Source organism: Macaca fascicularis, chromosome 4 (genome assembly GCF_037993035.2).
Source record: "Macaca fascicularis isolate 582-1 chromosome 4, T2T-MFA8v1.1".
Taxonomy (NCBI): domain Eukaryota; kingdom Metazoa; phylum Chordata; class Mammalia; order Primates; family Cercopithecidae; genus Macaca; species Macaca fascicularis.
The window spans coordinates 116,763,280-116,776,616 of NC_088378.1; the positions used below are offsets into that span (position 1 = coordinate 116,763,280).

Genomic DNA, 13,337 nt, shown 5'->3' on the forward strand with positions numbered 1-13,337 from the left:
CTGATAAAATAAATGTTTTACCTCAGACTTATTCTCAAGCCTCAAATCAATTTTAACTGGTCAAATAAATATATTGAAAATGAAAAACTGAGTACCACTAAGTTCTTGATATTAGCAAGCCATATAGGCATCTAAATATTGACAAATCAGTTTTTGAATTATTTAATAGATATTATCTACATTACATTTAAGAATAATAAAGCTTGATAAAAATGAATACATTTAACCTATACATTGTGTTATAATCTCTAACCCTTCAATAATTGTTCTTATGTATTTACATTATTTCTATAGATGTGTTTTAAGGTACTTGAGGCCTGTACCCCATAATTTTGAAGACAGTGTTTGATGTGTGCTAGCTAGTTTGACAGTATGCATATTGAATTAAAATACCAACTCATCGGCCGGGCACGGTGGCTCACACCTGTAATCCCAGCACTTTGGGAGGCTGAGGCGGGCGGATTACCTGAGGTCAGGAGTTCAAGACCAGTGGGCTAACATGGAGAAACCCCGTTTCTACTAAAAATACAAAAAAATAGCCGGGCATGGTGGCGCATGCCTGTAATCCCAGCTATTCAGGAGACTGAGGCAGAATTGCTTGAACCCGGGAGGTGGAGGTTGTAGTGAGCCGAGTTAGTGCCATTGCACCCTAGCTTGGGCAACAAGAGTGAAACTCCGTCTCAAAAAAAAAAAAAAAAAAAAAACCCAACTCATCCTAGCTCTGTAATGTATTACCATGGTCTAGGGAGAAATAAGAACAAGATAACGTCTAGGTGTAAATGGAAAATAATTGGGTAAGCACTTGAAAAAAAATGACCTATAAGTAATTTTTGATTATATACATCAAGTAATATTATGGGGGAAAAAAAGCCTTGCATGAATTTGATGAGTCAATATGGAGTATAACATGGCAAAGTTTGTAACTAATCTAAAATCTATCATGTAGTACGTATAATAATCAATCCTGGTTGCCATCTTTAAACACAGATTTTGCCATTAACCAAACTCAGATGTGTTGCTATTGTGGTAGAAAGTTCATAGAATCTCATTCTAGTAATTGCCTGACATTAGATAAAGATAACTTAAAAATAACTTCCCAGGTTTATTAGGTATTAAAATATTTTACAGTCTCTGAAAATCATTGTCTGTAGGATTCCAACAATAAGAAATGGGTTCTGTCATTCTGACTGATGGAGTCATTGTTACTCTACGCATGTCACAGGGTGGCTGCATCAGAACACGTCCAATCTTGCGGGCACTAGGAGCAGCACCTGCTACTGGCATGCTCTACCTCTAAATCACTCTGTTCCAGCTAGTCTCTGACCTCTGATTATATGGGCCTTAAAGCTCATACATAAACATTTAATCTAGATGACATTTTTAATTATATTTTACTCTCAAATACTTAGTTTTAATTCCAGCATCTGGAAATCTACCCTTTTGCTAAACACTGAGTCCAGTGAAGAGAACTACTAAGAATTTAAATATTATTACTGTTTTTACCTAAGTAGAAAAACAATGCAAGAGGGATGATGATCTATGGTAATATTTGCCTTGTGCCCCTTTCAAAGGGGCACAACTTGTAAGATAGATGTCTTTAATATTTACATATTTTCATAAAGTAAAATACAATGTTTTATTTCATATGAAGGAAACCAAGTACAAATAAGTTTAGTGTCAAAAAGTGAGTTACCAGAAGGTAGAAGTAACATTAGGCCTTTCACCTGCTCTGTGCTCTTTTTTCCATTTCTATGTAATTTTATTTCAAAACAATGTCTTTTGCCTTAACTTATAATGCAAAATCTCTCTCAAATTCTTCATCTGAAAATAAAATGAGATCAGCACTTATTAAGTCCCTTCCCTATGTCAAGCACTGTGAAAGCACATGGTGTAGCCAGTATTGTTTAATTTTGTGTCACATGAAACACATTTTGTAAATGCTTTGTGAAGCAAAATATTTTTTCATACTTGAATTAGCAAAATACATAACAATTTCCTTCTGTCTTTAAAAAACAACATTATATTCTGCTTGAAGAAGAAAAACAAGAAATCAAACTTCAAGTATTTTAGACTTTCCACTTATAGAAATACATTTAGTTCTTAGCTTTATGGTAGATCCCAATTAACTAGAATACTTAATAACTATCTGACTTAGCCTTAGCAGTTAACTAACATTAAATTTTGGTAATGTGTAAAGCAACCAACACGCAAACCAAAAATACACAAACAGTAAGAAAAAATAAGTTTCTTTCTGAAATGTAGGCTATTGAGTCTAACTGAATCTGCCAATCGAATTGAGACACATACAGATTATTAAAATGCTAAAAAGAAATTTAGAGGCAAAATACGCTAAAATTAAAATATACACTGAATGTTGTTTTCTAAAACAAATCCCTGATAAAAGGTTTTGTTGTTGGACTTTTTAAAAATTTACCTCTTTTTTCAGATGGAGTCTTGCTCTCTCACCTAGGCTGGAGTGCAGTGGCGCGATCTTGGATCACTGCAACCTGGGCCTTCCAGGTTCAAGCAATTCCTCAGCCTCCCGAGTAGATGGGACTACAAGCATGCACCACCATGCCCGACTCTAAATTTACCTAATGAAAGTAAAATAGTGATCATTCTGTCAAAGTCCAATTTTGTATATTGTGTCTGCAGTTGTTATAACCTTTCAACAATAGCACAAGGGCTGCTGTTGAAAGCAAGAGGTCGAGTGTTCTGAGGTCCTCAGTGAAGGTGCTTGCTGCTGTCACTACTGACACCAGGCTGTCCTCACTATACAGATTTTAGAGGAGCCATTCTTCAATTACGGTTCCCATACAACCTGCCTATGGTAGCTGAAAATCTAAAGGACTAACACAAAATCACCACTCCCTTCCCTCATGTACCAATTGCCTTTGAACTTGATTTGTTGAGCTCTACTCTTTTTTCCTTCAAGATGAATTCATCAGGGGTTTTCTTTCCTGCACAAAAATATATGCTAGGAAGACCAATACTTCTGGGTCTTTAAAGATGCCCAGATTCTAGGGTTAATGTGGCTGAAGTTTAAACTAGCACCCTTGCTGCATTAACCTATCTACATCTTCTAATACAAATGCCTATTCAGGTAGTTATAAAATGCCTATTTTAATGTATGGATATTAATGGACTATTATATTTTCCTAACTGCAGCTAAGGAAATGACTGGATTCACACATCAAGTATTTATCAGGTATCTTTTATTGCACCCTTTTTTAGGCACTAGGAGTACATTAAGTAACAAGTTAGGACAAATACCCCTCAAGTAACACAGGCTTTTGCTGTAAGTTGGGGTATTCTTAAAACATGTATGAAAACTTGCTGGCAGCCTCTGATTATCCTGATTATCCAGACAACCTTTTTTTTTTTTTTAATTTTTATTTTTTCCACCAAAAGCCTACTATAACCTACATACTTGGAACAAAGTAGGTCCCCAGTATAACTGTTAAATAAATCAGCCAGATTGTTGAAACATTCATATTATAGGAGAAATGTCCAAACTTAACATACTAACCCTTTGTTAACTCAGAAATATTCCTCTGTATATCTCTTGCTTGTGTTTCTCACTGCTTGAAGCTCAGGTAATTCCCCTTACGTCAAGTGTTTCCCTGGACAGGATACACATATATCCCCTTCAGTGCCCTTCCATCTTTCCCAGGTCCAATTACTCAAGATGGTCTTTGACTCCTTAAACCAACTGAACCTATTGATAACTTCCCTTTCAGATGGCCACAAAAGTGAAGTCTTATCCATTTCCCTTACTATGCTAACTGAACTAGGCTTTTCTTAAACTTTGGCACTTATGATTAATTTATTCTACCATTTGTTCTACCATTCATTATGATTAACTAGTTAAAAAGCACATTTGCCTTTAAAAGGACACAATTTTTAATTTGCAATACACACTATTTCAACTACTTTATAATCTGTGATAAAAAGGATATTTTTTTCTAATAAATTCTGAGTCTTAATTCACTAATTCTCAGACTGTAACAATGTCACTAATACAAATGCACATTTAGAATATTTTACGCAAACCAAATGCTATGAAGTTATACAGAAGTCAGCCATCATTTTTTTTTTCTTTTTTAAAGATTCTCTATCTTTTAAAGTAAAAATTAGGCCAGGAACAGTGGCTCATGCCTGTAATGCCAGTACTTTGGGAGCTCAAGTGGGGGCAGATTACTTGAGGTCAGGAGGTGGAGAGCAGCCTGGCCAACATGGTGAAACTTCATCTCTACTAAAAGTACAAAAATTAGGTGGCAGGTGCCTTTAATTCCAGCTACTCAGGAGGCTAAGGTAGGAGAATTGCCTAAACCCAGGAGGCGGAGGTGGCAGTGAGCCGAGATGGTGCCACTGCACTCCAACCTAGGTGACAGGGCAAGACTTAATCTCGAAAAAAAAAAAAAGTAAAAATTATTTAAAGTAACCACTATATTACAGTAATAACAGAACTAAAGAGAACGTGGATATATAATATTTCGCTTAAAGGAAGAGAATTGCCACTGAATTTCAAATATGAATAAATTACTATATGAAATATAATTGCTAATCAAAATAATATTTTAAAGATGATTTCAAAGTTCATGAAGAAATATTTAAAAATATGTCCACATCTAAATTCCTGATTAGAATAACTAGGTGAAAGACTGAGCTTGAATGCAGAAATGCAGAGTATGAAGATTAAAAAAACAACAGCTTACAATATATTGATGCTTGTACAAAATAATTTATTATTCATTTATTGATCTAAAAACAGAAGTTCATTTGGAAGAATATTTCTTTATAACATCGTACATATATAAAATGTTGAGCTACTCAGGAACCTGAGGCTGGAGGATTGCTTGGGCCCAGGAGTTGGAGTCCAGGCTGGGCATACAAGCGAGAACCCATCTCTTAAAAAAGAAGTTAACAAGTTGACTCTTTGGTTTATCATTTTATCCTTTTTGTTTTAAATATTCTAGAACCCAGAATCTATCTGAATATCATGATAAAGTTATTTAAAAAAAAACAGCATTGTACATGTCACATATATAGTCAGTGTAAAACAATTCTAGTTTGCATCCCTTAGCCACAGGCACATTAAGAATCAACAGATATTCACAGAACACAGAAATATCTGTGGAACGATACTTGAATATGTGGATCTTGAGTAAAGCTGAATTCAGCCAGAATTAAACTTTTTGCATTGTTTATCTAGATGACACTAGACATCATCTTGATTAAACAAGATATTTGCTTCCACAAGTGTAGACTGATAACATATCCCCATATCTGAACACGCCCTATCAGAATTATGGCTAATCCCAAACTTGTAATAGAGGGATATCTGCGTATTTGGGATACAGGGTCACTTACAGTATTCTCTAGCCATCTGCCAAGAACTACTTTGAAATTATACCCATTTTCTTGTGTTTCTGATTAAAAACTAATGTACAGTATTATAGAGTAAAAACTGCATTACCAAACTTTAATATCAATGTACATCAAAGCGATATTATCTGTCCCCCAATATTAATATGGGGAGAAAAAGACAGAAAGTATATTGCCTAAAACTATTTCATCCACAAACTGTGGTGGTGTCTGTTTAAAACTTAAACAGTAGCTGTAAATTTTTTGAAGTATTATATTCTTGCTCAGTCTTGTCCCTGGAGAGTTTCTTGGCCACAGAGACTTTGGAAAGTTGCTATGTACATATTCTCAAATATAGATATTTTTGAAGAAAAAAGATGCAAGAAAAACAATTTTTAAAAAACGCAGAGAAAAGTAAATCTGCTGTGCAAAAGCGTAAGTTACCTGTCAGGGGATGATGAAATAAAGCATTCTGTACTCCTCAATTCCACTTAAGAGGAAGAGCTCAGGAACTATTTAAAAGGATGTTTCCATAAGCTATCTATATTTCCTGAAATTAAGGAAATTTCTGTACAAAAAGGCAATAGGCTTTTGGTTGTAATTAAACATGATTAAACTTCTACTCTTTATATAATTTCAATTTTAAAGTTACATTGCACTAAATTTCAGGGCTTTCCATTTCAGAACTGCCTAATGGCTCATTATCCTAATTCCCCATCCAATACTAACAAAGAATGGGTAATAACAAAGTCAGTCTAGTTTGGTTAACTGTGGGTTCGGGCCTTTGTTAGGTTTTCTTTTCCTGTCATATTTTCTCCTGCTATGTTTTCTTTTTCATGGTTTCTAAACACTATGGAAAATTATTTTAATGGCATAGAAATTTTATACCATTATTTTAATTATTTTAATGAGATACATATAAAAATTTGTCTGAATCTTCCATTTTTAAAACAACAGTATACTGCTCCACACAGCAACTTATAATGTATTAAGTAATATATTTAAAGTGATGTAAAAACACTTCACACTTCTCACAGGATGCATTGCTTCTTGAATCTGTTCTTTGTGAATGAAGCAAAGTCAAGTTAAAGTCTCTGGAACAGATATGGAGCTTATACTTCATTACTGTAAGAAAGACAAAGGGTATCTTATAATCTGAATATCATCCTCAAATCATGGACGAACTAGCCCAGTACAACTTTTCATTTTCCCAATGATACTCTTACAAAAACACTATGCAGTCATATAATATTTGGCACAACTTAAAGAAGAGCAAGACCTGTAATCCCAGCACTTTGGGAGGCCGAGGTGGGCAGATCATGAGGTCAGGAGTTCAAGACTAGCCTGGCCAACATAGTGAAATCCTGTCTCTACTGAAAATACAAAAATTAGCCAGGTGTGGTGGTGTGCACCTGTAATCCCACCTACTCAGGAGGCTGAGGCAGGAGAATTGTTTGAACTGGGGAGGCAGAGGTTGCAGTGAGCCAACATCATGCCACTGCACTGTAGCCTGGGAGACAGAGCAAGACTCCATCTCAAAAGGGAAAAAAAAAGGAGCAAGAATTTTTGCAAGAAGGACCCCTTCGCATTGTCATGCCAATCTGACAAAAATTTAGGCAGAAATTTACATTTCTAAAAGCTTTTACACAAAAGAAAAAGGAGGGGGAATCCATTCAGATTTTCTAAATTCCTACTGGTTTGTTCTAAATGTGAAGTAAGGAATGACTATAAAAAATCAGCAGCCTATGGGTAAGAGGGGGACAGCTCCCTGGGTCCAGTGTAGAGAGAAGCACATCCCAGACCGTTTTCAAAGGCTTAGGAAAATAAATTCCTACGAATGTCATTATACTACATGAGGCTGATACTTTGCAAACACTTCAGGCAAAAAAAAAAAAAAAAGTTTAAAAGGTACTGCTGTTGCCCAAACAGCTGTACAATGCAACAGAGAAAAATTAATATTAATAAAATATAACAAGTTATCCTGTAGAATTTAAAGTTAATCTTAGAAAAAGGCTTTGTCCCATTTGCTTATATTTTTGAAGATATGAAAATATTATAAAGACATATTATAAAGGGTTACTGAGGGTAGTATGACCTTTTTAAAAGGAAATGGTTAAAATCCATACACCATACACCATACATCATCCACGAAAGTTTCTAAGTAAGACTTAAAATCTTCAGTCTAAAGAAAATGATTTAAATACACCTGTTATTTTTACCATTACCACTTACAAATCATGTGTTTACAGAGAAATTCTATCTACAGCAGACCCTAACTTTATCACACAGGAAAATAACTTTATACAAGGACACTGGTAAACATAGATATCATACCCATAATTCTGTCCTTAGGAAAATCTATTGGCATGTTACAAAGACTGTCCACAATTTTCTTTGGACAAATATTTATAGCCTCATTCATTTTGCATTTCAATAGCTATTTATTTTTGTGTATAAAGTTTCCAAACTTTTGCATAAATCCTCGAAACTTGTTCTCATTGGGTTGATACGAGCGATAAACACCAGTGTTGTAATTAAGCATTGGACTAGACCTGCCATAACTGTTGCTCACAGTCGCAGATTTTATTTCTGGGCGATTTATACTGGTATTTGGCATGTTGCTTGTTGGCTGAATAGAGCTCTCAATCTTACAAAACGGCTCAAAACGACTGTAAACACGCCTATCAGTTGAATGAGATCGTAGAAGCTCATTGGACGTTGGCCTTGGAGAAGAAGTTGGTCTTCTTTCAGGAGTAACAACTGCATTAATCTCCCTTGAGTCTCGGTATTGGATCTGTTCAGTGTTAAATCTTGGGGCAGAGGCATCTCCTGCTCTTTCCAACAACTTGCTTTCAACTGGACCTGGAGAAGGTGTTCTTTTATTTTCATCTGATGGAGCATTTATCTCTTGAGATGGACTAACTGTTACATCTTCCTTACTCTTGTGGATGCTGCATTGAGAATTCGATGAGGAAGAATGTTTTCTTCTAGGAGATGAATCAACTTTTGTGTCTGATTTCTTTGGTTTTTGATTTTCTTCACCCTCAGAAACTAATGTGTCAGAGCTACTACACAATCTATAAAAGGCAGGTGCTTTATTTTTGGATAGATTTTCTTTCTTATCTGGGGTAAGGCTAAGTAATGACCTTAACTTCTGAGACCCCTTCTTCAAAAAACTTGGGGAACCCTTAACTTCCTTCTTTGAAGTGAGTTCTTTGTTGGATTCCTCTTTATTCACATCAAGTAAAGCAGCAATGGAAATTGACTTGGTAGTAGTGCTACTTGGAGGGTTTTCCTTGGTGACTTCCTCCTCATCCTCCTCCAAGTTATGAGTCACGTTGTGCATGCTTTTAGAACTTTTCAGCAAATCTTCTTTGGGCTTTTCTGGTTGTCTAACTCGATTCCTGGTAAGTGTACTATATACATAATGCTTACTATTTCCAGGATCTAAGTTGGCTCTTGAGTTGTCAAATAATGGGAAACTTCGCCTTTTAAGTAGATTCTCAGTCTGTTGATTCTTTAGATTTTCTGTCTGCTTATTTACACACAAGGTTGTATATATATAGTTATTTGATTCAGTATGGCCATTTGTAGTTTGGTTTAAGGCTACTGAGTGGTTTTCAGGAACCTGCAAGGTGTGCATTTTTGGTGCCTCTGACTGCAATGGGAGCTTTGGGACTGATTCTGGCAAGGGTTTGTCTGTCAAATGCTGTACATTTGTAGGGGTGTCTGGGACCTCTTTAGGTGTCTCACTTCCCTGAGAACCAATGATAGTTGAATTTGAGGAGCAAGTTGTACAACTGTTAACTTCCTTTTGCTCAGGTAAAGTGGGTTTAAATACTAAAGAGGAACGAAGCCGAGAATGAGTATAAAGGGCATTAGCCTTCAAATTCTCAGGATTATCATAGCCCTCAAATCGGTCACCTAAAGCTGATCCATTTGAGTCTGGTATAGCTTCTGAATGATCATTTAAGTAGGATTCAATTCTCCAGTTACGTAGGAATGACTTTGTGGTATGTTCAAGAGTTGGCATTCGTTGTTGCAAAAAGCGGATATGGTTATCTGTTCCATTAAAAGACCTCCGAACATTTGAATTCCTGTCTGCAAGATTTGTTGTTTTTCTCTGTGCAAGCCGATTGGCAAAACTCTGGGCGGGTGCATTGTGGTGGCTTGCATAGCCTTCCCGTGATGAGGACGCCACACTGAGACTATCAGATGGCTTTTTCCAATTACCAGGTGGATTATTGGTTCTATTCAGAGCTCTATTAAGCAGGAGGTATGGCACTGTTTCCGGCTGTTCCCCAGCATAACTATGTCTTTTCCAATTTTCATTTATCTGACTGGGTTGGAAGTGACGTATTGTGTTTGGACCATTAAAGTTTGGAACAAAATGAGGTTTGTATCCGTGACTTCTTATGTTATATTTGTCATGTTCATTTAAAGTATATATCCCTCTGTTTTTGAAGTAACTAGAATCTAGTTTATGAATCTTGTCTTGTCTACCAAAAAGGTTTCTTTGGCTGGAAACAGATGCTAATGAAGAAACCGAATGTTGGTAAGTGCCATTTTCCCAGAGGGCTTTGCCATGCTTCACCCTTGCTGATTCTTCCTGAGCAAATGAACTGGGGACACAGGATCTGGCATAGAGAGTTCTAAATTCTTCATCAAAAGACTCAACGAGTTGTCCTGTAATTATCTGAACCATGCTGAGGTGAGCTTTCTCAAATGACCACATATAGCTGGGGAAAAAAATGGAAAAATTTTAATCATTTAAGTTAAAAGATTGATAATAACATATAGTTCTACTAGAAAAAGTAAAACTTAATGACTGAAATATGTTTTTGTACTTTTCTTTGGCTACCATTATTTAGAATATTTACCATCATTACATGCACTACATGTCTTCCCATCCTCATATTCACATTTTAAATATCAATGCAACTCAAATTATGGCTTTGAATTCACTACTTCCCAGAAGTCCAAAGAAAAACTTGCTGTGCATTTTCAAAAGCAATCTGTACATTCAATGCAATTCCTATCAAAATACCATCATCATTTTTCACATAAGAAGAAACAATCCTAAAATTCATATGGAACCAAAAAACAGCCTGCATAGCCAAAGCAAAACCAAGCAAAAAGAAGAAATCTAGAGGCATTAAATTACCTGACTTCAAACTATACCACGAGGCTATGGTTACCAAAACAGCATGGTACTGGTGTAAGAATAGGCACATACACCAATGGAATAGAATAGAGAACCCAGAAATAAAGTCAAATACCTACAGCCAACTGATCTTCAACAAAGCAAACAAAAACATAAAGTATGGAAAGGACACCCTATTCAACAAATGGTACTGGAATAATTGGCAAGTCACATGTAGAAGAATGAAACTGGATCCTCATTTCTCACCTTAAGCAAAAATCGACTCAAGATGGATCAAAACCTTAAATCTAAGACCTGAAACCATAACAATTCTAGAAGATAACATCATAAAAACTCTTCTACACATTGGTTTATGCGAAGAGTTCATGACCAAGAACCCCAAAACAAATGCAACAAAAACAGAGAAAAATAGATGTAACCTCATTAAACAAAAAAGCTTCTACACAGCAAAATAATCATCAGAGTAAAGAGAAAACCCACAGAGTGGGAGAAACTATTTGTGAACTATGCATCCAACAAAGGACTAATATTCAGAATCCACAAGGAACTCAAATTAGCTAGAAAAAAACCAAATAATCCCACCAAAAGTGGGACAAAGACATGAACAGACAATTTTCAATAGAAAATACAAATGACCAACAAAAATACAAAAGAAAATGCTCAACATCACTAACTATCTGGGAAATGCAAATTAAACCCACAATGAGGTGCCACTTTACACCTGCAAGAATGGCCATAATTAAAAAATCAAAAACTAATAGACACTGGCATGCATGTGGTGAAAAGAGAACATTTTTACACTCCTGGTGGAAATGTAAACTAGTAAAACCACTATGGAAAACAGTACAAAGATTCCTTGAAGAACTAAAAGTAGAACTACCATTCAACCCAGAAATCCCACTATTGGGTATCTACCCAGAGAAAAAGAAGTTGTTTTATCAAAAACACTTGCACATGCATGTTTATAGCAGCACAATTTGCAGCAGCAAAAATATGGAACCAGCCTAAATGCTCATCAACCAACAAGTGAATAAAGAAAATGTGGTATATATATACCATGGAATACTACTCAACCATAAAAAGGAACAAAATAATGGCATTTGCAGCAACCTGGATGGAATTGGAGACCATTATTCTAAGTGAAGTAACTCAGGAATGGAAAACCAAACATTGTATGTTCTCACTTATCAGTGAGAGTTAAGATATGAAGATGCAAAGTCATAAGAATGATATAATGACTAGAAGGAGAGGGTAGGAGAGGGGTGAGGGGTAACAGATTACACATTGGGTACAGTGTACACTGCTTGGGTGATGGGTGCACCAAAATCTCAGAAATCACCACTAAAGAACTTATTCATGTAACCAAAAGCCAACTGTTCCCCAAACACTAATGAAATAAATAAATAAAATAGAACATTAAAAAAAAATAAAGAAAAACTTGCTGTGTATTTTGCAAGTATACAAAACTTTGTGGCATAAAAACTGATATTATATTTCATATATACCATCTTGGCAGAATGCAGTAAAGCCAGTGTTGGAGAAAAAGTCGAGAGGCCTGGCTTCTGCTGAATTGTAGACACATGAGCTTGGGCTTCACTTTCCTCGTGTCCAACGTAAGGATACGGACAGCATAATAGCTACAATGCCTTATAGCTCTAACATGATATAATGTAAGATACAGCTGTGCTAATGCATTTATTTTAAGAGTCTATAAGTTTTCAGACTGCTATCTCTGTGTGGTTTACTTAATAAGTGTAATTTAGGATGCCAAGAGCTGTAAACAGGATTTGTGGCCAGCTGCCTCAATCATTAAAGAGCAGACTTCACTGTACTCGCTGTACACAGTATTAGTAAATGTAGGCCTCAGAAACCATGCCAGTCAAAATGGCAATCAAGATCTTTTAATATAAAATACAATTTTTAGGAAATTAATGTTTATATGACTTTATAGTACTTTATGGAAGCTCCAATTCCTTTCCTAGAGTTTAGAGGTAACAGCTATCTTTAAACTTCATATCAAATTTTAAACCTCATTTTTGAAAATCTAATGATTTAATACACAGTCTCTGAGCTGAAAAATAAATTATGCTATGCATCAAGTAATGTATATGACACAATGGGGATTAATACAAAAGAAAAAAGAGACACTCTCCACATTGAAGCATCTTATTTCTATAAAGGAGACAAAAAATGCAGAAAAAATAATTAAAAGAATGTGCAAACATTTAAAATATATAAAATATTACATATCACACACAGGAGCATGTAATTTAAGAAACTTCTTATTTGGATATGCTTAATTTTATCTAGCATGCCTACAGGAAGCATGATATAGGAGGAATATTGATTATGCCACTGGGCTGACTTAAAAGAAACGGTACAAAAGTAAGTAACTAAAGAAATTTTCAATCTGACCAAAGGTATGAATACAAAATATTAGAAACAGCAAGTAATGGAATGAACAGTCAACTATCAAGTATGAGGAAATCCATGAAGAAAGTGAAGTTTTGCAATATTTTGATAAATACTAGATTCCCAGTTCAGACACAAAAGATGTGGGAAGACAATTTGTGTGGAGGGAGTAATATGGAAAAGGGAAGAATGCAGTAAGGGTCATGTTCTAGCTGAACACAGAAAACATACTATATATAGCTGGAGCAAAGAAGCCTTATAAGAGACTGATGAACTAGTGGGGAAAATCTTGAAAACAAAACAGAAAGTTTGATTACATAGAATTTGTTTCCAAATTTGGATAAATTATAATAGAAAGAACTGTCTGAGGAACTATTTTTTTCCAGCAGCTATT

At 35.4% G+C, this 13,337-nt stretch overlaps 1 protein-coding gene across 3 annotated transcripts in view; it reads right to left on the reverse strand.

Annotated features, from left to right (window-relative positions):
- Positions 1–4,724: 4,724 nt before the first annotated feature.
- Positions 4,725–13,337, reverse strand: part of FAM83B (family with sequence similarity 83 member B) — a 99,216-nt gene continuing 90,603 nt past the window's right edge. For all 3 annotated transcript variants that reach the window (XM_045391072.2, XM_045391073.3, XM_005552702.4), the window contains exon 5: positions 4,725–10,106. In XM_045391072.2, the coding sequence (XP_045247007.2) occupies positions 7,805–10,106 (2,302 nt within the window). In that variant the 3' untranslated portion in view covers positions 4,725–7,804. The remainder of the gene's footprint in view (positions 10,107–13,337) is intronic.